This window comes from Marmota flaviventris, chromosome 3 (assembly GCF_047511675.1).
Source record: "Marmota flaviventris isolate mMarFla1 chromosome 3, mMarFla1.hap1, whole genome shotgun sequence".
Taxonomy (NCBI): Eukaryota; Metazoa; Chordata; class Mammalia; order Rodentia; family Sciuridae; genus Marmota; species Marmota flaviventris.
Window position 1 is genome coordinate 128,859,929 of NC_092500.1, and position 27,728 is coordinate 128,887,656.

At 35.1% G+C, this 27,728-nt stretch overlaps 1 protein-coding gene across 3 annotated transcripts; it reads left to right on the plus strand.

The window, feature by feature from the left end:
* The first annotated feature begins 416 nt into the window (after positions 1 to 416).
* Klrg1 (killer cell lectin like receptor G1) lies at positions 417 to 27,669 on the plus strand. 3 transcript variants are annotated; one of them, XM_027920204.2, is made up of 7 exons: positions 417 to 572; positions 3,939 to 4,040; positions 6,527 to 6,696; positions 12,424 to 12,524; positions 13,113 to 13,212; positions 26,913 to 27,023; positions 27,543 to 27,669. In XM_027920204.2, the coding sequence occupies exons 1-6, from the start codon at positions 491 to 493 to the stop codon at positions 27,000 to 27,002; spliced, it is 645 nt and encodes a 214-aa protein (XP_027776005.2). In that variant the 5' UTR covers positions 417 to 490; the 3' UTR covers positions 27,003 to 27,023; positions 27,543 to 27,669. The 3 variants fall into 3 exon arrangements, with proteins under 3 accessions (XP_027776005.2, XP_071466491.1, XP_071466492.1); XM_071610390.1 differs by having other exon boundaries at positions 26,913 to 27,019; XM_071610391.1 differs by lacking the exon at positions 3,939 to 4,040.
* Positions 27,670 to 27,728: the final 59 nt, after the last annotated feature.

Genomic DNA, 27,728 nt, shown 5'->3' on the forward strand with positions numbered 1-27,728 from the left:
CAACTAACAGTCCAATTCTCTGTCATTTATCACTACCCACACGGTACAAGAAATGGTGAAATCAGTCCTGTTTGGCATATATCTATTTTCTCAGAAGAAAACTGTTTTTCTAGAGGAAAAAATCTTAGAAAAATGCTAGGAACCACTCTCATTTTTATTCTAGGGTCCATAATAAAAATTGCTGAATATGAGAACCATTTTTGCTTGCTCTATAGAGTTAGGTGAGATTGAGAATCAATTTAATATGGATACAGTGAGCATCTAGAGAGTGTGGTGGAGCAAAAAAAATTTTTTTTACAATAGAATGTCCTATAGAATGTTAATTTCTATAGGAAGCCCCAGAATTTGAATCATTTCCTGAAAAATTACTTCTGTTTTGTCAAGTTTCCTGCTACCAGTTTAGTTACTAGGCGATTTCCTTACTGACAGGTCTTCTCATACTTCTATAATTTTAACTCTCTTAACTCAATGTGAAAGATATTAGGTGGAGATGACTGACAGTGATATTTATTCCATGTTAGAGTTGCCTAACACAGCACAAGCCGAGAATGACTACAGATCACAGCAAAAAGGTGAGTTAACCAAGTTAGCTTGGAAGCTGTTTGTAGTGACTCTAGACCATAGATTAATAGGAAGTAGAATAATTTTGGAGTAGAGGGTACAGAAAAATTGAGGATAATCTGAAGAAATACTTTGGGTTCAGTCTGAAGTCATGAATTGGAGTATGGAAATTTGGTATATGGTATGGAATATGTTAGTAGTTCTCAGATAAACTTTTTTTCTAGCCATTTACTTCTATTATCACATCTAATGCCTGGCTAGGACAGTGCATTATTTTTTTTTTATTGCCTCTGAACTAAAGCAAGAACTGTATTGGGAAAAGTTTCTCTCTTTAATCATGTTTGGAGTAAACTTGGACCAGCTATTTAATTTCTAAACATGTTGTTTTTATATGAAATGAGGAAGAGACCAATAATTTTGCTAATTGGTAATGGTAAGATTTTGTCAGAAAAGAAACTAATTCACATTTGTAGGTGTTTTTCCCCCTCATTCTAGTATAGTACCAGAATGGTAATGAGGGATGAAAAGGTGAGAACACTACAGATAAGCAGTCCCTTTGATTCAGGGGATGTTGAGGGCAAACAAACAAACAAACAACACCCCCCCCCCCCCCCCCCCGCAAAAAAAAAAAAAAAAAAACAAAACCTTTTATGTAGAATCCTGACAGAACACTATCTGAGACAGACAGATAATAGGGTAAATGCCCAAATTAATATTTGATTTTATATATTAAGCAGATAAGTTCCAGAAGAATATATTCTTTAGTGTAGTTCTTTAAGCTTTCTTGTTGCTACATAGTCTTATTGATAATGATTTTTAATGTTGTCTGTCAAAAGCATTGCCAAGGGCTGGGGATGTGGCTCAAGCCGTAGCGTGCTCGCCTGGCATGCGCAGGGTGCTGGGTTCAATCCTCAACACCACATAAAAATAAAATAAAGATGTTGTGTCCACCGAAAACTAAAAAAATAACTATTAAAAAATTCTCTCTCTCTCTTAAAAAAAAAAAAGCACTTCCAAAATATGCTAAATCATTCCCATATACTTGGGCAATTAGATTTATTTTTATTGCTATAATTATATAGCACATTTTATTTGTATATTCTTTTCCTTCTTTTGGATTATATCTGTGCTAATTTCTAAGGACTAGAAATATTAATATACATCTTGAAGTATAAGTTCAATTTATCTTATAACTGGTGATAAATTGGAACTTAATAGTTGGAACAAGTATAATATAATATGTAATTAATATAAATTAAGAAATCTATTTTACTTTCTCAAATTGGATGGTGTTGTACAACAAAATATAATTATGTTTTGATAAAATTTTATCATTTAACATAAGATCTAAAATGAATGTTTATTTCATTAAATGTTCTTGTATGGTTCAAATGTATTTTAAAATAAATTTTTTTAGTTGTAGATGAACCTTTATTTTATTTATATACGGTGCTGAGAATTGAATCCAGTGCCTCACACATACTAGGCAAGTGCTCTACCACTGATCCACAACCCCAGTCCTACAAATGTATTTTTTTATGTGGCTAGAAATCTAGTGTTTCTGGATTCATCAGTCAAAATATTTGTCATGTGGAATTCTCTCTTTCTAAAGGCATCTCTCTCTGTGAATTTCTTTTAAGCAATTCAGAACAGTTCATAGATACGCATATATACAGAATAATTTATCTAAAATTTAAACAGAAAAATGAGGTACAAATGGGCAAAATTGATTTCCTAATTAAAGGTTTATCAAATAAAGGAGTCAAAACTAGAAGTTGAATGTCTTAAGTTTACATAATTTCACTCTTTACATGTAATACCTACAGTATCTGACTATGAGACACTTACGATTTTGAAATAAAAAGTTTTGGGGAAAATACTTCCACTTTTCAAACTGAAAGATCGTTCTTAGATATAAGTTGTATGCAGCATAGTTAATATGAAGTAATGTTTCATCTTTGAGCATTCTTTTTTTCATCTTTAGACATTCTGTCAACCTAAACTCACGGTGCTTCCAATAATGGGAGTTTACAAAGCAAAAGGAATTTTTTCATTCACTTCTGAGATGCAAGTTATTTTATTTTTGTTTAAATTTTGTTTATTTAAAGATGGAGTAGCTAATACATTCACATGGTTCAAAATTCAGAAGGTACAAAAGAAAATAAGGTAAAAAGTCTCTGGCCTATCTCTGTCCCTCCCCATTTGTCTTCTCCAGAGGCAAACAACATATCAGATTCTTGCACAAATCTTAGTACATCCTGTTTGGGGAATGATTCTTTGTTGTTGTTTTTTTGTTTGTTTGTTTTTGAGACAGGGTTTCAATATGTTGCCCAGGCTGGTCTCAAATTTGTGATCTTCCTGACATAGCCTCCAGAATAGCTGGGATTAAAGCATGTGCCACAGCTCCTGGCTTAGAATTCTTTCCCATAACTATATATTTTAAGAATCACTCCTTATCAGCAACAAATAAACAAAACACTCCAAATATTCTGTTGTTAGAAGCTGCAAACACACTTTAGGGGAATATCAAAATATATATGGCCTTTTTTAATATTAATCTTTTAGTTTTAAGTGGACACAATATTTTTATTTTATTTTTTATGTAGTGCTGAGGATAGAACCCAATGCTTCATGCATGCTAGGTGAACACTCTACCACTGAGCTACAACCCCAGCCCTATATTTGGTCTTTTATTGATTGGCATTTAGGTTGTATTAAATTTTTTCATCCCACAAAGAAAACTGCCAGGAATAGCCTTGTAAATATGACATTTTGCACATGTTTACGTAGCTATAGAAAAATTTTCTTAAAGAGAAATTGCTGGGCTGAAGGGTAAATACCTTTGCAGTTTTGGTAAATATTGCCAAATTTTCCTTCAACCTCTAAAGAGGTTATACCAACTTGTATTCTCACTACCAAAGTATAAGAACAAGTAAGCCACAATTTCAAAGGAAAAAAAGTTTTCTTTAACTTCGTAAAAAAGTATCTTTCTTGAAATAGGTGTTTGTGGTACTTTAGACTTTAAAGCAAGTCCCTGAGAGATTCAGGAAAGAAATCTTTTTTTTTTTTTTTAATTGGTACATTATATTTGCTCATAATAGTTGGATTTGTTGTTTTATATTCATACATGCACACAATAAAGCAATATAATTTGGTTATATCATTCCCCCAACCCCACCTTTCTTTTCGTTTTTCCTTTCTAGCTTCTACATATGAGAGAAAATATATGACCCTTGACTTTCTGAGTTTGGTTTATTCAGAAAAGAAATCTTCATGGCCTGTGTCTTAGTTCCCACTAGACCCAGTTGCTTCAAGATCCCATATACAATTCCTTTATCTTTCTTCTGAGGATTTTGTGTTGGATTCTGTTTTTGTAGCTTCTTCCAGGCCTTCTCTTGCTTGCCTTGTGGCAATAGCTCTGGGGCTTCTGAATGCAATTCTTATGAGTTTACTGCTATACCAATGGATTCAGTGCCAGGGTAAGTGCTAATTTAAGGTAAAATTAATCTTTCATTTTATCCATTTTACATTATAAAATTGGTATAACATTTGAAAAATGAAAAATAATTCAAATAAAATAAGTTGCCAACTGTATACAACTACTTCCTAAGTGTAGCCTCCTCATTTTGGACTATATGCATTTATATGAGTGTTTATTCTCTTAACAATATTGCAAACAAGTCTTTTAAAAATCTCTCCAATCCTCCCCACCCCCAAACAAGGCTTGGAATAGTTTTGACCATAGAATACTTATAATGTTGTATATTGTTTTTTGGTTTTCCATATTGTGTCATAATAGTTTCCTACTTATTACCACATTTATCATATTTAAATTATAGTATTTATGGTGTTTAACCACTCACATAAGCATTTGGTTGCCTTCATATTTTCTAAAACTAGTTTTCCAAGACTTAGTTCTTTAAGGTCCTTAAATCTGATGATTCAGAGGACGGAGTTTATTTTTTCACAGTCAGGTTCCTAACTTAGGTTTATGTAATGGGGGATAATTAATGACAGATTACATAGAACTTATTCATTAGGATTCTGAGGGTTCAGCCTCAGGACTCTACCTCACACCAAGTCCTACTTTGACAAAACAAATGGGGAATTTTTGATACAAAGTGGGTCATGATTGTACGGAAAAAGCACAGATCTATAAAGTGCCAATTTAATAGTTTGATGTGCTGAACTCTCTATTGGTCCCATGTCAGGCCTTCCCATAGAGAGTTACCTAATCTTCATAGGAGAAGGGCTACCTACTCTACTCTTAAACTCTTAAATCTGGAGTAGATATGTGAGTTATTCTGCTATTATTATTATTATTCTAGGGATCAAATCTAGAGCCTTGCAAGCACTCTACCACTGAGCTACATCCACAGTCGTCTGTTCTGCAATCATATATCTACACATATGCTTATGTGATATAATGACACATGCTTGCTCATTGTAGAATTGTGCTTATATGATGAGTTTTTTCAAATATGTTTCATGGAAATAGAAAATCAATAAAATTATGAAATCTTGTTTGAGATTATCTTGAAATCTTATTCACTTCTCATATTTTTCACACTTTTAAATTGGTACATTTTAGTTGTACATAATGAGGACTTGTTGTTACATGAACATGATATAATAATATGACTTGGCCAATATCACTCTCCCTCTTATTTTTTTAATATATTTTTTAGTTGTTTATGTACCTTTATTTTTTATTTATTTATATGTGGTGCTGAGATTCAAACCCAGTGCCTCACACATGCTAGGCAAGCGCTCTACCACTGGGCCACAACCTCAGCCCTCCCTCTTATTTTTAAAAGAACTATAATCTAATCATTTTAAAGGAATGAGGATTGTCTATTTAAAAGAACTCAGGAAAATTCTATGCTTTTCACTTTAGCATTAGATATTAGATATGTAACATTAGATATGTTTCTCTGTTAGAATTTCTTTCTTTCTTTTTTTGTAGTACTAGGGATTAAACCAAGGATCTGGCACAAGCTAGGTAAGTGCTCTACCACTGAGCAACATCCCAGCTCTTTTTATTTTTATTCTGAGATAGGGTTTTGTTAAATTGCCAGGTTGGTTTTGAACTTGTGATTTTCCTGCCTCTGCCTACTGAGTAGGTGGGATTGCAGGTGTGCACTGTTGCACCCAGCAGAAAAAAAGTTTAATTACCTACAGTAAATCAGTTGTGCAGAAGTGTAAGTATTTTGTTCAGTTTCCAATGGTGATAGTCATTTTTTTTTTTTGGTATCGGGGATTGAACTCAGGGGCACTCAACCACTGAGCCACATTCCCAGCCCTATTTTGTATTTTATTTTGAGACAGGGTTTCACTGAGTTGCTTAGCACCTCACTTTTACTGAGGCTGGCTTTAAACTTTCGATCCTCCTTACTCAGCCTCCTGAGCCACTGGGATTATAGGTGTGCATCACCGTGCCCAGCTGACAATCTTTAATAATCAACCTTTCATTCTAGTTGTTTGTTCTTTCTAGTTTCTTTCCTTTTTTTAATACACCATATGGGATATCATGTTGACGTTGGATATCCTGAATGATTCTGCCTGATTTAAGAATGTACATTATGAAGTTATACAATGTATGTGTCAAACATAAACAGTAAACAGATATGTATCATGCAAATGCAGATTTATTTTATCTGGTAAATATATATCACATGTGCATAGAGGTCTCTGGTGTGAATAATATGCTCTCCACAGTCCCAGGCATGTGTACTACTTTTTCTTTTCTGCTCTTCACAGGCACATCCTTGCCTGGTGAAGAGAAGGCTAGTGGTGTGAAGCATTGTGTTTGAGGCCACACATTATTACGCATTTCTCTAAACCTCAATCTGAAGGTGGTGGGACAAGGAAGACACTGAGAATGCCATATTTCCTTTTATCGTCCTTTTCATTTCCAAATCTATTTGTTCCATAAAGATATGAACCAGGTCTTCTTCCTTTCTAGGGTCCAACTGCTTTACTTGTGCCAGCTGTCCTAGCTGCCCAGATCTCTGGATGAGACATGGTAACCATTGTTATTATTTTTCAATGAAGAAAATGGACTGGAATTCTAGTCTGCACTTCTGTTTAGCTGAAGACTCAGATCTCCTGATGATAACGGACAACAAGGAAATGGTAAATACAAACATTTAGAAGATGTAGTTTTTATTTTTTAATGATTGCTGTTCAAATGTGCCAGGTATCTTCTTTAAGCAGCAAAAGGAGCCTGTGATCTTGGGGGAGGCTGTATTCATCCCTTTCCCTCTCCTCCTCTTGTTTTCTCCGGCTCCACTCTTGCCTTTTCCCCTCTCCTTCCCTACTCCTTAACTACTATCTGACCTCAGATATAGCAACCAGGTGCTGTGTAGGCATGTATGTATATGTGTGTGAGTGTTGGAGGTGACAGGATTGGGAGTATTACAGAGAGGAAATAGAATTGAAGTGCAGGTCTAATTAAAACAAGCATCTGGGCCTGTAGGTTCAGTGATCTCGTGTTTGAGGTGGGTAGATCATTTGAGCCTTGGAATTTGAGTACAACTAGGCAACATAGTGAGACCCTGTCTCAAAAAGAAAAAGGAAAACACACACACACACTCACACACACACCAGAAAAAGAAAGAAACAGAGAAAGAAAGAAGAAAGTAAAAGGAAAAAAAAAGAAAGAAAAAAGGAAAAGAAAAAAAAAGGAGAAAAAGATCTGGGCATGGTAGTGCTTGCCTATAATCCCAGTGGTTCTGGAGGCTGAGGCAGGAGGATGGTGGAGTTCAAAGCCAGCCTCAGAAACTTAGTGAGGCCCTAAGCAATTTAGCAAGATCCCGTCTCAAAATAAAAATAAAAAGGGCTGGGGCTGGTGCTGAGTGGTTAGCACCCCTGAGTTCAATCCGTGGTACAAAAAAAACCAAACAAACAAAGAAACATAAGATCTAAAAACAAGAATGTAGCAAGTTCCTAAACAAAAGCCAGTGAATTTGGGAAGGAGTGGAAGAAGAAGAAAGATCCTAGAGGTAAAAAGATCATGGCAGGGGCTTAAATGTCTTCTTTTAAAATATTTTTTCATTCATTGAAATTCAGTAAGTTTCAGACTGGGAAACAATGTCCAAAAAGTTGGATGGAAGAAAGGAAACTGTGTGTGTGTGTGTGTGTATGTGCGTGTGTGTATGTGTGTGTGTCAGTGTGTGCACACGTATGTGTGCATGTATGATCATGAACATCTTGCAGAACTCAGCAGTTGGGATTCCATTTCCTATAGTCCTCTCAAATCCTTCATATCCACCTAACATCTGTTAGTCCTATGGCATCTCAAGGCAATACAAGGAATTCATGTTCCAGGCACAAAAATCAATCAACTTCAATCCTAATATGAAGAAAATAAGAAATCCTAGCTTGATTTTTAGGATTTAGAAATCCTAGTGTGATTTTTTGATTTTTCATGCTGACTTTTATTTGTTTTGATAGTCATGTTTTCTTTTTTTGAGTAGAATCATGTCACAGAGAACACTTTATTACGAATTAAACTGTATTAACATCCCTTGGAGAAATCCAGACAGGCAATTTCTCTATAGCACTTAAGTAGAACATATAGCCCCTAATTTTTATAACTTCCTATTTTAAGAAAAGATTAAAGAATTTTGATTCTTATTTTCAAATAGATAAAAATTTCTATGAAAGGAATACTCCATGATTTGAAATTCTTTTTTTTTTTTAATTTTAATATTTATTTATTTTTTTTAGTTTTCGGCAGACACAACATCTTTGTTTGTATGTGGTGCTGAGGATCGAACCCGGGCCGCACGCATGCCAGGCAAGCGCACTACCTCTTGAGCCACATCCCCAGCCCTGAAATTCTTGATAGAATTTAAACTTCAAATCATTCCACCTCTGTGATCGATGTTTCCTTTATGTCTTCCCTGATCTAAGGCAGAATGCATTGGGCTCTATTAATTAGATGTGAAATCTTTGTTTTATGGTTTCTGATAATAATAGCCTGGTTTTCTGGACCTCATGGCAGCACTCCTACTCTCATTCTAATGTAGCTGCATCTGAGGACCTGAGCTGACTGCAGTCAATAGCAGAAGTGAGCAAGGAGCTTGAAACATTTGCCCAACATTGCAAATACCAATAAACAGGAGTACTGAGTCATAATGAAACACATTGCCACAGAAAATTGTGATATGACAGCTACTTAAATTATACAGTGTGACAATGAGAGATGAGGAGGGAAAAGAATAGGGTACAGAATATCTGGGAGTTGGAGATACTTCTGTTTCTCTGAGGTATTCAGAGGAAGAAAGGGACCTACAGGGATTTTGTCCTTCCTTTCTTTCCTTACATTCCTTGCATCTGTGTCCACTGTTGGGTAAAGTGAACAGAGTTAAATTGGCTGCATTTTCAAGATGAGACTATTTTCTCTTAAGACCCTTTGGTTCAAGTCAGTATTGGAAAGGGTAAATATCTCCGTTAGATTTAATATCCACAGATAAGTTTTACTTTTGACATTCCTGAGGATTCTTGCTTGATTCTCTGGCTTCTTTTTCTCCAGCTTTTGTCATATTCTGTAGAACCAAATTTACATATCCAATTTTCAGAGTCGCTTGTCCTAGCATTGTTATTCTTTTGATCTTAAGGCAAGGTTTATATACTATTTTAGGATATGTGTGATGTTCCTAGTATTATGCTTGGGTCTGAACAGTTACCAAAAGAAAATATATATATATTTTTTTAAAAAAGATGTGTATCTGGGCTGGTTAAGACAGAAGTTTTTCAAACTGGCATTCCATTGGTGAATACCGCTAGAGAATGACGTGCTATATACTGGAGGCTAAATGCCTGTTAAGAAAACTCTTTTTACACTTTTAAGTAATATGTTCAATGTTGTTCTTCAGCCTCCAGACACCTGTGAAATACCTCTAAAGTTAAAGCAATAGATCCAATCAATTTTAAATTTTATGAGTACTCTGTATTGTGCTTTTTTTCAAGTCAATTACATTCATTACCTCAAATTGTTTACAAAAAAAAGTGTCTGAAGAAAATTTTAGTGATGATATTAGAAAATATGAGACTGTTTAAAAACACATGGGTTTCTACTGTTTTGGAACATCCTGCATTTTATGTTCTGCTTTTATCACATAACATTATTTCTTCTTTTTTAAAATTTGTTTTAAGTAGTCATAATGACATTATCTCATTCCTATTTTTTTCTAACACTAAATTATTTCAGGCAATTTTTAAAAATTATGAAATATTTATTTAAAAATTATTTTTAATAATTCTGCATTACTCTGCTTTGCTTAAATATTTTCACATTAGACAAAATTCTGTCTATGCCCAATTATTATGATCTATGAGCATATTTATATAAATTATTTTTATTGGGGTCATTTATATTATTTTATATTATAATCCCTAAAGTTAAGTTGGTTAATAAAAAATGACTAATTTAATAGCTTTGGTATGTTATCAGTTATTGTTGATAGTTGAATAATATAGATACTTTATATAAACTATGTTAATTTTGTCAGTTTAAGGAGTTTGTTTTGTGCCTTAATAGTATTTTAATTTCAATTTAAAATATTACCTACAAAAAATGTGTGTCTCTGTGTGTGTGTGTCTGTGTGTATAAGGTAAAAATATCAACCTACAAAAAAATGAAAGAAAAGAAAAAATGAATCTGATTTAATTTGCTTGAGTCCTGTCTTTACCTCGCTTGTTACTTCTAGTTCTTGCAAGTTTTTTTCTACAATAAAAATGAATATTACTATAGTGATGCAGCTCTTAAGTGCTCTAGTTCATACACTCTCTGGGGGATAATATTTCTGAGTTAACACCTTTATATCTTCATGCTTTTTTTTTTTTTTTGCCACACACATGCATACACGCATACACGCACCCACACACAAATTTGCTGAGTACATAGAAAAGTAATTGCACTCTGGGTTGAAGGCTCTTCCAAATAGGAAGATTTTCAAGTGAAAGTGATACAGTAAAAATTTTCAATATATAGCCTCAGCAGTAGGAAGTAGTAAAAAGAAGTGCTCAAGTGGCTCAGAATTATATGGGTACTGAAAATGACATAGTGCAGGAATGGAGTTTGTAAGTGGGCATCAATTAATCCTAGCTTTTCAGATGCTAACTGAAAAATCTGAGAAAAGCTTTATCCATTTCTGTGTTTTATTTGTTGTCATTCCCCCTCTGTCTGGGAAGGTCTCATTTGAGTTGAGACTGAGACCTGAATGACAGCCATATGAGAACCTAGGGGAAGGTATTGCAGACAGAGGGAAAAGCTATGCACAGACCCTAGAGGAAGAATGCATTTGGCATGTTAAAGGAGCAGAAAGAAAGTGCATGGGGCTGGAACTTAGTAAGTGAGTAAATAGTTGTTAAGGGCCAGACTACGCAAGACTGTATACATAGTGAAAATTTTAGATTTTTAGGACCAAAACCTAAAGAAGAGAAAATAGAAATTATTTAGACATGTGAAATACCACAAAAGCTTCTTGTACTTCCTATAGCATCTTTTCTGGGAGTGCAAAGAGGTTTCATGCCTTTCCTGACTTTATAATAGGAAGTCTTCATTTTCTGATAAAAAGTCCAATTAGTTAAAGGAAAATGGCTCAGTGTAGCCCATGAATCCTTATTGTTCAGCAATCATTTTCCAGGAGTAGAATAAAAATGACATAAAAATGGGATGTCTGCTGGTATCATAATCACTACATTGAGGTGGAATTTTACTGCTTTCTTGGTTTCTTAATAAAAAGCACTGTTTCCTCCTAAAGAAATTATCAACTAATTCAATTCATATTTGAGTGATTAAGCTGTCGTTAGAAAATATTTAAAGTGTAATCATTCATTATGTTAACAGCAATTCTTACACCAAAATTAATCTTGAATTTATTCTTTATGTATAGAGGTAATTCCCATAGGATATAAACTTTAAAAACTGTAAAACCATACAGAGTAAAGCATCTTTTATCTGTTCCTTTGGGGAGCATGACACATATAAGTGGTGTAACCAATTTAAATTTGCCTTAGTCTTGTTCTCTTGAGAATGTTTTTTTTTTCTCGTCATATATAAGATTGATGAGGATTTGGAAAATGAGCTTGGTGAGAAAACACAAGTGTATTGCTATAGGATCAATCATAAGTTATGCATTCAGTGATGAGAAAGAGGACTGTGTCTGCAACAATGTTTGGTTTCTTTCTTTTCAGTACCTATCAGGTGTTCCATCTAATCAAGGAGGAAGTTGCAATGAAAGGTAGAGATGTAGCATTATCTTATCTCTCACATCAGAATATAATATAGACATAAAGGTCAATTGTAGGAAGCTGCTCCTCCTTGCAATCAATAGATCTCTAGAATTAGAAATTAAAAGAGGGATGAGTTATTTAGGGTGGATGCTTGTTGTAGTCAGGTTGGGCTGGTAAAAAAAAAAAAATCCCTTAGCATGAGTGGCTTGAACAACAGGCATTTATTTATCTCTCACAATTCTGGAGGCTGGGAAGTCCAAGATCAAGGTACTTGTAAATTTAGTTCCTGATGGGTGCCACTTCCATTTTACAGAGGGCTCCCTTTTTGTTGTGTCTTCATTTGGTGCAAAGAGAGCTTAGGTCTCTTATTTTAAGGGCACATAAGCCACCGGAGCTCTACCTTCATCACTTCACGTAAACCTAATTACCTCTTAAAGATTCCCCAAGCCTTGCCATTGAGGGCTGGGGCTTAAACATATGGATTTTGTGGAAGGTGGACCAAAACTTTCAGTCCTCCACAGCGGTAATAAGGGAGGTCTGAGGAATAATTATTCACCATGACAACAGAACCTCTTAAATTTGCTGCATCTTTCTCATCATCTTCAATCTCCCCTTTAGAGCTTGCTTAAAGATTTCATCCGTGAGAATTTTCACTGGATTGGTCTGAGGAATAATTCTGGCTGGAGGTGGGAAGATGGATCAGCTTTAAACTTGTCAAGGTAAAGGGCTTCAAAGGAGTGAAACAAAATAACAAGGAGGAGGAAGCTGAGGGAAAGAAAAAAATGACATGACTCAGGGCTTGATAAATAGATGAAGGATAGCAGGTACAGAGGAGAGGAAAGGCTGTAAGGAGAAGAAAATAGGGGCCAAAAAAGGGAATGAAGAGTGGGTGGACAGCGGGAAAGGGGGAAAAAAGAGTGATTTTAATTTTTTTAGTTGTAGTTGGACACAATACCTTTATTTTATTTATTTATTTTATGTGGTGCTGAGGATCGAACCCAGGTTCTTCCATGTGATAGGTGAGCCACAACTCCCGGCCCCCAAAAGTGATATTTTAGAGGGAGGCTAATGAAAAATTTTAAAAATATTTATTTTTATGTGGTGCTGAGGATTGAACCCAGGACCTCGCATGTGCTAGACAGGCATTCTACTGCTGAGCCACAACCCCAGCCCTGAAAAATTTTTATTCTTCTATTGTTTCGGGAGTTGAGTGAGAAAGAATTTGCTCAATTTTTATCCTTTCATGCTTTTCAGCTCCCTTACTGTGCATGTTGCCACAAGTGATGGACTTTTCTGAATTCTTACAGGATTATTTCTAATAGCTGGATACAGACGTGTGGTGCCATCAATGAAGATGGTCTTCAAGCTTCCAGCTGTGAAGTTCCTTTGCAGTACATCTGTAAGAAGGTCAGACGTTGATGCAAGGCAGAACTGTACTGAATCTCAGATCTGTCATGTATATTTGAAAAGAGGGGAGTGGCCATTGGGCTTCTGGGCCAGCCATGGAATATATTTAGTGAATGCAAAGCCTACTAACATAATGGTATTAGATGAAAGACTAATGTGGCCTCTAGAGATTGATACTGTACTGCTGGTTTCTCTTTGAGACAATTTAAGTATTATGTTAATAATAATACTTAAAGATCATATTTAGGCAAATTTATAAAATAGATAAAAGTTTGCTTTTAGTAGTTTCACGCTGTCTGCTCATGCTGGTTCCCATATTCCCCACCTCTACCATCTCTGTCAAAGCTATACCTAGTCTTCTATCAAAGGCTGAATGGATCAAGAAATGTTGTATACATACATAGTGGAAAATTATTCAGCCATCAACAGAATGAAATCCTATCATTTGTAGTAACATGGATGAGCCTGGAGAATATTATGTTAAGAGAAATAAATCAGACACAGAAAGACAAATACCTTATGTTCTCATGTGTGAAAACTAAAAAAGGTTGATCTCATATTTGTAGAAAGTAGAATAGTGCACCAGAGGCTGTGAAGGGAGAAGGGTGGTAGAGTTTAGTTAACCATTAGATTGAGGAGTAATTTCTAGTGTTCCATAAAACAGTAGGTTGACTAGGTTAATAATAATTTATTGTGGATTTCAAAACAGCCAGAAGAGAGGACTTTGAGTGTTTCTATGTGTTTGATATGATGGCTATGTTTATTAGCCTGAATTGATCATTATACATTTTATGCATGAATTGAAATATCACACTCTACCCTACAAATATGTATGGTTAATATGTGTCAATTAAAAATAAAACCCAAAGAAGACATAAACTTTTCTGTGTTTTATTTATTATGAATTGATCTGAAGAAATCTCTGTAAATATGTATTATTGCTCATGTCCTAGAGAGGTTTTATGTTTTGATGGGTTACTATGTTAACTTCCTCTTGAGCATATCTTTTTTGTCTTTACGCTGACCCTTTGCAGATAAAATTATATTCTAAAGAATATTGCCAACTGTGAGAAAATACACAGTGGAAAGTGGGTGAGAAGCTTTGTGTTTCTCAGCTCTTCACACTTACATAAAGACTGAGTCTGGTTTTTCTGAGCATTCATAGATGTGGTTGAATAACCCAAGGTGTGACTATCTTTTCTATGCAGCTGATATGTGATTTGTGTATTGATTTCATGACAGTTGTTAATCTAATAAGGCATTTTCATAGATGAAAGTTTACAGAAGCAGTTTATATGGTTGGGTTTCCAAATTTTTTAGGCACTAATGCAGCAAAAATGAGAAAACTTCATTATTTCTCCATAGTGGAGTCTGGACATACATAAGGAGAAAAGGTGCTGTTTAAAGATACAAGAGACATTACTTAAATAGGCCAAAATTCTGTGATGTTTTTACCAGATTGTCATTTGTTTTGTTTCTTTCATCATTCATACTTTTTGATAAAAATATTTTTTTAATTATAGATGGACACAATATCTTTATTTTTGTTTATTTTTATGTGATGCTGAGGATTGAACACAGGGCCTCATGCATGTGAGGCAGGCACTCTACCACTGAGCTATAACTCCAGCCCCTTATACTTTTTTTTTCTACCACTGCATCTCAAACACCTAAGATAGTGCTTACATTCAGTGAATATTAAATAAATACATGGATGAATAAAATAAATAAACTTAAAAATATCCTAGCTGTTTTTGTTAACCCATCAGTTAGAAGTATTAAAGGCAAGAAAAACAGGATATCCTAATACTCTCTTAACTACCCATTAGCTAGGTGAGTAGCTGACTCTAAAAAGGCAAAGGGTAAGATTAATCTGGATATCATGCTCACAGAAAGAAGTAGTAGAAACAAGCTGCTTATAACCTCTTAACTTTAGGTTCTGGAGCAAGGGTGTCCCTGATTTATGGATATGATTGTAATGACATCAACTTTGTTAAGGATGTAATGATAGTGATTTCATTTGGGCCACTGCTTGGTTGCCATAGGCTGCACAGTTTCATTCATTTAAATGAATGAAGGGGCATTGTTAAGCCTTTAGATTCTCACCTGAGCAAGCAGGATATATGTGCTTTCCCTTGTAAGGTAAGCTCAGACTTCTTGTAAGCTTTTCTTAGCTGTTGTGAGGATTAGGTTGTATTCATCACTGCTTAGTCTTTATTAAGGATGTTACAATAGAATTAACAGTTGTTTATTTATTCCTTAGACTTATTACTTAGGAGCTAAGTTTAGTTATTGACTCAGCTCCTTTACTTTGCCTGGTGTAATAAAGTTTGGTAAAAACTAGCAACTGAATATTTTCCCTCAGGATCTAAATTTCACAGTTGATTCCTTTGATGAACATCATACAATAAACATATCTAGAATGTGCAATATTTAGAATAAAACATTATTAAGACAGTAACACAGCAGTAACAAAATGGGAATGAAGAAAGTCCAGAGAGGGAAAAAACCTCTATGGAGGCTTCTCATATATCTAAGGCTCAGTAGGGAAAGATTAGATAATCCTTTTAATATAGCAAGAACCTAAGCTCTTGTCCTTTTCATCTTTTGTTATTTTATTTTACTTTAATAAATGTTTTTTGGACCTTGGGTTCAGCCACTAGAGTTAATCAATCAAACTCCTCATTTTGTGAAGTCAGCTTCTTTCCTAATCCATATATGTGTCTCTCAGGGTCTGTTTATCTTTCCGCTTCTTTCTGTATCCCCACATCCATTCACCTTTCCTGCAAAGGAGCACACTTTGCTGTTAGATTCCTTAAGCGTGCTTGTTTCCTTATGAAACAGTTTTCATCTTCATTTGTTTCATATGTAATTAAATGATTTTAAATATATCTCACTGTTTTCATTTTTCACCAGTGTTAAGTTTTTGAAATCTATCCATGTTGCTCTATGTGCTTGTAATTCATCCTTTTATCTGCTGTGTAGTATATCCATTTGATGTATCCATTCTCTCAATGACAGACATTCAGTTTGCCTTTGTTTCTCTATTTCCAAAAATGCAGGAATGAATATCCTCTACATATTCCTACTCCCAACTTTTCCTCCACCTCAAGCAATGGTCCTACTCTGTTATTTAGATAACAAACTAGAGAGTTTACTGATTGATTCTTTCCTTTCTTCCTTTCCTTCCCACTCTGTTCATTCCTTTATCCTTTTTCTCTCCCTTTCCCCTCTCCCTCCCTCTCCATCCTCCCTCCCTTCCTTCTCTTTCTCTTTCTCTTCTCTTCCCTCCCTCCCTCTCCCGCCCATTTTTCTTTCTGTCCTTCCCCTCCCTCCTTTCTTTCTTCCTTCTTTTTCTTTCCCAGGAAGCCTGTTGCACTGAGCTACAAACCCACCATTTAAAAAAAAAGATAATTTGGAAACAGAGTCTCACTAAGTTGTTCAGGCTGGCCTCAAACTTGTGATCCTCCTCCATCAGCCTCTGAGTTGCTGGGAATGACAGGAGTACACCACAGTGCCAGACTCTTTCTCTTTTTTAAAATTCACTGTATCAGCAAATTTTCTTGTGTATACCATGAAAGTACATTTTAATTTTACCACTTTTCTCCATCTCTGCTTTTAACTCTAGTCCAAACCACTGTGTGGTTCACCTGGATTACAGTGACAGTTTCATAATCACTCCCACCTGTAAACACACACACACACACACACACACACACACAAACCCCAAAACAGTTCTGTTGAGGTACATTTGACATACAGTTAAGTGGACCATTTTATTATATATAATTTATTTTCTATACAATTTTATTAATTTTAATATATATCTCTCCGTGAAATCATCAACACAATCAAGATAGTGAATGTGTCAATTACTCACAATGGGTTCCTTGTGATGTTTTGTATTTCTTTTCTTTCTCCTTCTGTCCCCTAGTTCTTCCATTTTCCTAGGAAATTCCCATTCTAATTTCTGTCACTATATATGAAATTGTATATTCTGAAGTTTTATAGTATGTAGAGAAACATTCACTATGTACTCATTTTTTTTTTTACAAATTTTATGATTCATCCTTGTATTTATCAATATTTTAGATTTTTATTACTAATAATCTATTGTATGGATTTATCATATCATATTAACTGTTCAATTATTTATGAAAATTTAGGTTGTTTCTACTAAATAATTGAATTAACTGTTCAATTATTTATGAAAATTTAGTTGCGTCTACTAAAACAGTTTTATAGCTATTGTGAATATTTGGGTACAAGTCTTTGTATGGACATAGACCTTGTTTTCTCTTTGGCAAATAACCTAAGAGGTAGGATAACTGGATTAAATATAGGCGTACATTTTATTCTATTTTTTCTTTATAAGTTGATATTATTTAAAAATGACTGATCATAATTGTATACACTTATGGAGTACAATATTTTTATATTATTAAGCTTGTTTTTAATGCAGATCTTATCTTGACATTAAATGCAAATGTCCTGACAGCCAACTGTTTCAATAATCCATATCACATTGGCTTTCCTTCAGTTTCTCAAGTACATTTTGCTCCTTCTCACCACAGGGCCTTTGCATCTTCCATTTTCACTGGACATTTTTTGTTGTCTGCTACGTGATTTAGACATTCATCTTTCAGTGGACAATAAAAACAAACTGCCAGTTCCTCCAAGGCAGCCTTTCTTAGGCTACAGTTGTATGCTCCCTGAACTTTGCTTTTCACACACTGTCACTTACATTTCCACAAATTATCTGCACTCTGATAATTTCCTGTCTTACTCTTGCCCACTGTACGTTAGGACTGCATGCTCAGTTAGGACAAGTCTGTGTGGCTACCCCCAGTGGTTAGCAGCCGAGTGTCTGGTATACAAAAGGCACTCAGTTTTTGCAGAGGAACCAAGGAAGGAGAGGGCAGACTTACTATGGCATTGTTAAACATCTTCAGAAGGATAGCAGAAGCTGTAGGGGCTGGCGATGGTGGGCGGGGAGCAATATAGCTCAGTGACAGTACTTTCCTAGCATGCATGATGTTTTGGGTTTGATTCCAAGCTCCACAAAAGAAAGAAAAAGATGGCAGCATAGTGCAGTGGTAGCATGCTATAGCTGGTAGCTAAGGGGAGAAATGGAAACTATCCTTATGGAAGTCCCCTTCTCTTTTCTTTCTTATAAAATGAACCTATGCAATGAAAGCCCAAGACTGGTTGCTTTACTGAGAATGCACTCAATTACAGAACTTTTAATTTACTTGGATCAAGGTATTTGTGACATTTCTTGGTCCTGTCTTGCCTTATAAAGAAGGGAGAAACAGAAGAAAAATCCCCAAACATGAAAATGAGATAATTGTCATTAAAAAAAAATTAAGCAGGTGTTTTTTTACTTTACTATATTTCTAAAAGATATGAAGTTAGAGTTCTTTTTAAATTGTATACGTTTATTGTACAATAATGACTTTCTATACCTTGCTTCAGGCCCCACTATCTCAGATTGTATTAGTTTTCTTGGATTGCCATAACAAAGGTTACCAGACTGGGTGTTTTGAACAACAGAAGTCTATTTTCTCACTGTTTTGGAGACTAGAAGTTTGAGGTCAAGGTGTTTGTTACATGGATTTCTTCTGCGGCCTCTCTTACTGGGGTGGAGTCAGCTAGACTTCTCCCACTGTCCTCATGTGGTCCTTCAGGGTGTCTGTGTCTTAACCTCCTCCTTTTTTCATATATATACACATTGTAGTTGTGCATAAGGTGGGGTTTGTTGTTACATATTCGTACATGTGCATTTTATTGTTTAAGAAAATACCAAACTCTTTTCCAAAGTGATTGTACCATTTTACAGTCCAATTAGCATTGTGTAAGAATTCCATTTCCTTTACACCATAGAAGCTTAGACAATCTTTTTAATTTTACCCATGGTATAAGTATGGAGTGATATCTCACTGTGGGTTTCATTACCATTTCCTTAAAAAAATAATGATGTTGAGCATCTTTTCATGTGCTTATTTGCCATCCATGTATTTTTTTAAAATTTCTTTTTTTAAAAAATATTTTTAGTTGTGGATGGACACAGTAACTTTATTTTGCTTATTTATTTATTTATTTTTTACATGGTGCTGAGGATCGAATTCAGTGCCTCATCTGTGCAAGGCAAGGGCTCTACCACTGAGCCACAACTCCAGCCCCCATCCATATATATATATATATATATATATATATATATATATATATATATATATTTTTTTTTTAAAGAGAGAGTGAGAGAGAGAGAGAGAATTTTTTTTAATATTTATTTTTTAGTATTTGGCGGACACAACATCTTTGTTTGTATGTGGTGCTGAGGATCGAACCCGGCCCAGGCGAGCGCGCTACCGCTTGAGCCACATCCCCAGCCCCCATCCATATATTTTTGATTAATTATCTATTCAACTCTTTTGCCCATTTGTTTTCTAGTTATTAAGCTTTCAAAATTCTTTATATATTCTCTATAAGTTCTTATCAGATATGTGCTTTGCAAATGTACACCTTTTCTTCAGTCTGTGCCTTGTCTTTTCATTATCTTAGCAGTGTGTTTCAAAGAACAGAATTTTTAAAAAATTTTGGTGAAGTTCAGTTTATCAGTATATATTGTGAAATACATATTAGACCTTCTACCCTGTTTCTTCACATAGCTCCTTGGAGTCTTCTGAGTGATGAGTGTGTTTCCTATGCTAATGAATTCCCAGTGGCTCTTAGATAGCTTAAGGTTGGGGGATGCTCACCAAAATGACCAAGGCATGTTTAGAGGGTTGGGACTTTAAACCCCACCTCCTCACCTCCAGGAAGGAGAGAGGTGCTGAAGGTTTTTTTAATCAACAGTGGCCAATAATTTTGTCAGTCATGCCTACCTAACGAAGCATCCATAAAAACTCAAAACCGCTGAGTTCTGGGAGCATCTGGATAGCTGAACAGGTGGGGTTTCCTGGAGCATGGTACATCCCAAGAGGGCATGGAAATCCCACGTCCCCTCCCTAATATGCCTTACCCCTGTGCATCTCTCCCATCTGGAAGTTCATTTGTGTCTTTTGTAATATTCTTTATATAAATGAGTGAATGTAAGCAAGGGTTTCCCTGAGTTCTGTGAAGCACTCCAGCAAATTAACTGAATGTGAGGAGGGGTTGTGAGAACCTGGTTGATCAGAAGCTCAGGCATAACCTGTGTTTGCTTTCAACTGACATGTGATATTGGGGGCAGTCTGTGGGACTGAGCCCTCAACCTGTGGGCTCTGATGCTATCACCATGTCAGAATCAAATTGAGTTAGAGAACCCCAGCTAGTATCTACTTGAGAATCTACTGAAGAATTAATTGCTTGATTGGTCTGTGGGAAATCCCCTGCCCCCTCACATTTAGTCACAGAAACTGTCTGCGTGTAAAAGTTTGTTTCTGGGGGAAAATAAATAGTCTTTTTTTTTTCTTCTCCTGATTATATTTTGCATTACAGTTTGTTATTTTGTTATCTAAAAAATATTTGCCTTGTCCGTGGTCATAAAGATTGCTTCTGTGTTTTAATCTAAAAATTTTGTAGTTTTAGGTTTTGCATTTGGGTTTGTAATCAGTTTTGATTTAACTTGTGATCTGGTATGAGGTGTCAATTGAAATTACTACTTTTTTCTTATAGCTGCCCAATTGTTTCAGTACCATTTAACTACCTCTTCTACACTGACTTCCCTTGGTACCTTTAGTGAAAATCAGTTGGTCATATTCATGTGGGTCTATTTCTAATTCCTCTTTTGTTTTGTTTACTTATATGCCTATTATTTTATTTCTTCCTCACAGTAATTTTATAAGTCTCGAGATCAGGTAGTGTCGTCCTCCAATTTTGTTTTCTTTTTCAAAATTATTTTAGCTGTTCTAGGTCCTGTGGTCTTTCCTATAGATTTTACATAAATATCTTTTTCATAAGTTACTTTGTATATATATCAGGGAGAATTACTGGGTCATGGGAATATGCAATTTAAATTTTATTAGATAATTTTAAGTGGTGCATTAATTAAACTCTCCAGCAGTGTATGATTTGAAGTGTCTATTTCTTTGTGCCCTCACAAGGCAAAGGTGAAGTGAACCACAAATTCCTCACAATCATGATGACCTTTTACTCCTGGCTCCAACCTTGAAAAGTAGAGATGAGTTTTCACTTAGGAGGAAGAATTTCAGATTCTTTACATTAGAGCATCTAGAAGGCAAATCATTCCCTTGATAGTAATGATCTCTCTGAGCAAATCTTTGATGATAATAATAGTCATTATTTCCGTTATAGTATTGAGGTGGAAAAATACATGAAAGGGAGGAGAGAAAACTTCTAGCATAAAGAAAAGAGTATTAATACGATGTGATAAAAGCTCAGGAAAACCTGATTTTCAAGGTGGAAGAATCACTCATCAGTATAAAATGTCAAAGAGCTGTGAATTAGCTCTTTGTAGTGAAAGAAAAGCATTCAATGAAATTGGCAATATGGATGCTGTGGTTCATTACTCTTTATTGGTGTGATGGTGACAGATGACACTTTGAGTAAGCCAACTAATGAGTAGGTGTTAAGGAAGTAGAAACAATTCACTTAGAAGATTCTTTTAAATGAGGTTTGGTTATGATAGGAAGGAAGAGATAATATCTAAATAGTTATATGTAGGGTCACTATATTTCAAATATGGATAGGAGACAATAACATATATTTAAAAGTTGATATGGATAATTCAGTTGAAAGAGAGTTTAAAAATGCATGCAAGAGAAAGAATATTTCATAGACCAAGATCCTTGAGGCAGTGAGTCAACATGAGACCCAGCATACAACTGGAAGAAATATCTTGGGTGGAAAGAGTGCCCCTTTTCCCGTGGGTGGAGGAAGAATGGGTGAAGGTTCTGATATGTTTGTAAGTGATAGGGAAGAAATGTAGACTGTTTTTGCTTGGTAAACTTCATTTTCTCAGTGAAATGAGACAATGTCATGTGCTAAGAATGATAGGTTTGGGGGTTAATAGCAGAATTTTGGAATAATCACGCAGGAAAAAGAAACATCTACATGGAGATTGCACTGCTGAGCAGCACTGAGCTGAGGTCAGGTGGGAGGTCACACATTTTTTAGTGATTTCAGTCTGCATTATTGCATGATTTTTGGCAGCAGCTCGTATCAGACTAGTTGTAGTAACAGACAAGTCAGATGATAGAAATGATGAAGAGTTGGGATTTTTACTGGGAGTTTTCAGAGAAAGGAAAAATGCATAAGAAACTGAAGGAGTCAAAAATAGAAAAGAAACCCAATTAGTAGGCATCCTGAAGGGAAGGACATGTTGGATAGGAAAAGCTTTGGGAATGGCAGTGTAGGACATGTGCTAAAAGACCACACTGAACATTTTTGTACCTATGTCCCGTTTCTCCACAATAGACGTCTAAAAGTGCCAATCATGGGCCAAAGTGTCTGGTAAGTTAAAAATTATAATAGATGCTACTAGACTACTTTCAAAAAGGTTGAAGCAATTTTACTCCCACTAGCAATGTACAAGGATACTGCTTCTCCCTTCTTAGCTCCACATCATCTCTATGTTTTATATTTTGGCTTATTATTATTATTATTCCTGTGGTAGAAGAGGAATGATATATCTTTTTATAATTTGTATTTCTTTAAGTACCATTGGCTTTAAGCGTATTCTCAGGTTAATCATTTATTGATACTTTCTCTGAGTTGTATATTTATATCCTTTGGCCATATGTTTGGTCAGGTTTTTCTTTCTTTTTCTCATCCACCTATAGATGCTCTTTGTATATTAGTGATAATGACCTGTTTTCAGTCACACATATTGTAAACATTTTCTTTCTATTAATTGTTTTTTTAAACATTATAGAGGAATTTTTCTTCCCATTTATGCATTTAAAGTTTCAAAAAACTGTATACTTAAAAGTTAACAAAAATTGCATATATTTTGTGAACAACATTTTTTTTTCAAAATCAACCTACATGTAATGAATTTAAAAAATCAGGACAATATTACAATTATTCAATAGCCTATTGTTTTCAATTATGTATGACACTAACAAAAGTTTGTTAGAAGAGAGAACAGCTACTAATAATCTGCACAGCTACCCTTCCCAACCATCTCTGAATGTTCATAAATTCTAAAACACATTTGTCTTCAATAGCATATTGTTTTGAAATAAATATAAATGCATTGTGCAATGACTGATTGAGCTAATTCACATCTATTACTTCACATATTTATCATTATTTTGTGGTGAGAATGAGTTGCTTAGGGCTTTGCTAAGTTGCTGAAGCTGGCTTTGAATTCCGTAATCTTCCTGCCTCAGCCTCCCAAGCCTCTGGGATTACAAGTGTGTACCACAGCACTTGGCCCATTTTGAATTAAAAAAATGTTTTTTTTCAGTTGTTGATGGGACTTAATTTATTTATCAATTTATATGTGGTGCTGAGAATCAAACCCAGTGCCTCACACATGCTAGGCAAGTACTCTACCACTGAGCCACAACCTTAGCCCCCCCATTTAAAAATTTTTTTTTAAAGAGAGAGAGAGAGAGAGAGAATTTTTTTTAATATTTATTTTTTGGTTTTTGGTGGACACAACAACTTTATTTTACTTTTATGTGGTGCTGAGGATCGAACCCAGCGCCCTGCACATGCCAGGCAAGCGCATTACTGCTTGAGCCACATCCCCAGCCCCCCATTTTAAATTTCAATCAAGTCAAATCTCTTATTTTTCCTCCCATTGTAGATTCTGGTTTTCCATCTGGAATCCTGTACTTTGGATTCTACATATAGTTTTCCAAAAATTTTCTAATAAGTTTATATTTTTTATCATTATTTTGTTTTACAGTTTAATGCTTAAATACTTTTTTCCTGATATGAATATAGGAGTAGAAAACATGACAGAATTTTGGGACAGAGTCCTGAATCATTGTGAAGGAGGGAACAGGTTTGAGGGGGACAGTGACAAGAAGGAGTAGAGGATTGGTGAGTATGCTTCAAAAGAAGTCACTTTTGGGGGGTACTTTTCTGGGATAAAAAGACAGTCATGTCTTGCATAATGGCATTTTGTTCATCGAGGGACCAAATATACTATGGTTGTTCCATAATATTATAATGGCACATTCTTATTGCCTAGTGACACCATAGCCATCCTAACGATAAGCTGTAGTAGAATGTGTTACTCATTTACTTATTTTTATTGATTTTATTTTTTTAAACACACAACACTGGAATGTATTATAATTCTTGTTACACATATACAGCACAATTTTTCATATCTTTGTATAAAGTATGTTCACGCAAATTCACATCTTTATACATGTACTTGTTTTTTTGCATTATAATTCTTATTACACATATATACCACAATTTTTCATATCTCTGTATATAAAGTAGGTTGACACCAATTCAAGTCTTCATATATGTACTTTGGATAATGATGTCCATCACATTCCACCATCCTTGCTAATTCCCTGCCTCCTCCTTTTCCCTCTTCCCCATCTATTCATCTATTTGTCCCATGTTCCCCGACCCTACCCCACTATGAGTCAGCCTCCTTATATCAGAGAAAACATTTGGCATTTGTTTTTTTGTGATTGGCTTACTTAGCATTATCTTCTCCAACACCATCCATTTACCTGCAAATGCCATGATTTTATTCTCTTTTAATGCTGAGTAATATTCCATTGTGTATATATGCCACACTTTTTTTTTATCCATTCATCCACTGAAGGGCATCTAGGTTGGCTCCATAGTTTAGCTATTGTGAATTGTTCTGCTATAAACATTGATGTGGCTGTGACCCTCAGTATGCTGTTTTTAAGTCCTTTGGCTATAGTCCGAGGAGAGGGATAGCTGAGTCAAATAGTGGTTCCATTCCCAGATTTCCAAGGAATCTCTGTACTGCTTTCCATATTGGCTGCACCAATTTGCAGTCCCATCAGCAATGTATCAATGTACCTTTTCCCCCACATCCTCGCCAACACTTATTGTTGTTTGTCTTCATAATAGCTGCCATTCTGACTAGAGTGAGATGATATCTTAGAGTAGTTTTGATTTGCATTTCTCTGATTGCTAGAGATGATGAGCATTTTTTCATATATTTGTTGATTGATTGTATATCATCTTCTGAGAAGTGTCTGTTCAGGTCCTTGGCCCATTTGTTGATTGGGTTATTTGTTTTTTTTGGTGCTTAGCTTTTTGAATTCTTTATATACCCTAGAGATTAGTGCTCTATCTGATATGTGAGGGGTAAAGATTTGCTCCCAGGATGTAGGCTCTCTGTTCACCTCACAGATTGTTTCTTTTGCTGAGAAAAAACTTTTTAGTTTGATTTCATCCCATTTATTGATTCTTGGTTTTAATTCTTGTGCTATAGGAGTTTTATTAAGGAAGTTGGAACCTAATCCCACATGATGAAGATTAGGGCCTACTTTTTCTTCTATTAGATGAAAAAGTTTAATTTCTGGTTTAATTCCTAGGTCCTTGATCCATTTTGAGTTGAGTATTGTGCATGCTGAGAGATTTGGGTTTAATTTCATTTTGTTGCATATGGATTTTCAGTTTTCCCAGCACCATTTGTTGAAAATGCTATCTTTTCTCCAGTGCATGTTTTTGGCACCTTTGTCTAATATAAGATAATTGTAAATTTGTGGGTTAGTGTCTGTGTCCTCTATTCTGTACCATTGGTCTACAGTCTGTTTTGGTGCCAATACCAGGGTGTTTTTGTTACTGTTGCTCTGTAGTATAGTTTAAGTTCTGGTATAGTGATGCCACCTGCGTCACTCTTCCTGCTATGAATTGCTTTAGATATTCTGGGTCTCTTATTTTTCCAGATGAATTTCATGATTGCTTTTTCTATTTCTATGAGGAATGCCGTTGGGATTTTGAATGGGAATTGCAATTGGTGGAGTTCTTTTGGGTCTTCTAGGTATAGAATCATATTGTCAGCAAATAGTGCTAATTTAAGTTCTTCTTTTCCTATACATATCCCTTTGATTTCTTTCATCTCTCTAATTGCTGTGGCCAGTGTTTCAAGAACTATGTTGAATAGAAGTGATGAAAGAGGATATCCCTGTCTTGATCCAAGTATTAGAGGGAATGCCTTCATTTTTCTTCGTTTAGGATGATATTGGCCTGAGGCTCAGCATAGATAGCCTTTATGATGTTGAGATATGCTCCTGTTATCCCTAGTTTTTCTAGTGTTTTGAATATAAAGGGGTGCTGTATTTTGTCAAATGCTTTTTTTGCGTCTATTGAGATGATCATATGATTCTTATCTTTAAGTCTATTGATGTGATGAATTACATTTATTGATTTCTGTATGTTGAACCAACCTTGCATCCCTGGGATGAATCCCACTTGATCATGGTGCACAATCTTTTTGATATGTTTTTGCATTCAATTTGCCAGAATTTTATTGAGAATTTTTGTATCTATGTTTATTAGAAATATTGGTCTGAAGTTTTCTGTCTTTGATTTGTCTTTGCCTGGTTTTGGGATCAGGGTGATATTGGCCTTATAGAATGAGTTTGGAATTACTGCCTCTTTTTCTATTTTGTGAAATAAATTGAAGAGTATTGGTATTAGTTCTTCTTTAAAGGTCTTATAGAACTTGGCTGTGTAACCATCCAGTCCTGGGATTTTCTTGGTTGGTAAGCTTTTTTTTTTTTTTAATATTTAATTTTCAGTTTTTCGGCGGACACACATCTTTGTTTGTATGTGGTGCTGAGGATCGAACCCGGGCTGCACGCATGCGAGGCGAGCATGCTACCGCTTGAGCCACATCCCCAGCCTGGTTGGTAAGCTATGGCTTCTTCTATTTCCTCACTTGATATTGGTCTGTTTAAATTGTGTATATCTTCCTGTCTCAATCTGAACAAATTGTATGACTTAAGAAATTTGTCGATGCCTTCAATGTCTTCTATTTTATTGGAGTATAAGATTTCAAAATAATTTCTAATTATCCTCTGTATTTCTGTAGTGTCTGTTGTGATATTTCCTTTTTCATCACGTATGCTGGTACTTTGAGTTCTCTCTCTCCTTCTCTTCGTTAGTGTGGCTAAGGGTCTGTCAATTTTATTTATTTTTTTCAAAGAACCAACTTTTCGTTTTGTCAATTTTTTCCAGAATGTGTTATTTATTTTTGTCTTGATGCTGCTGTAAACAGAGCTATTGTACTGCCAGTCATATGAAAGTATAGCAACACTATTATGTATAGTACATAATGCTTGCTAATTATAATCAATTATTATGTTACTGGTTTATGTGTTTACTATACTATACTTTTTATCATTTTTCTTTTCTTTTCTTTTTTGCAGTGTTGGGAATGGAACTCAGGACCTCACGTGTGCTAGGCAAGCACTGTGCAACTGAGCCACATCCCTAGCCCCTTTATCATTATTTTAAAGTGTTCTTTTCTACTTATTAAAACATTTTACTACGAAACAGTGTACCATGTTACATTGGCACTAGCCTCAGACGTTTCATGTAACAAAAGGACATAT

Excerpts from the sequence above, each read along its gene's own strand:
- Klrg1 (XM_027920204.2), top strand. The coding sequence starts at position 491 with ATGACTGACAGTGATATTTATTCCATGTTAGAGTTGCCTAACACAGCA. Across the intron at positions 12,525-13,112 it reads TCAGCTTTAAACTTGTCAAG|GATTATTTCTAATAGCTGGA; the intron begins GTAAAGGGCTTC and ends GAATTCTTACAG. Across the intron at positions 13,213-26,912 it reads TGCAGTACATCTGTAAGAAG|TTTTTCGGCGGACACACATC; the intron begins GTCAGACGTTGA and ends TTTAATTTTCAG.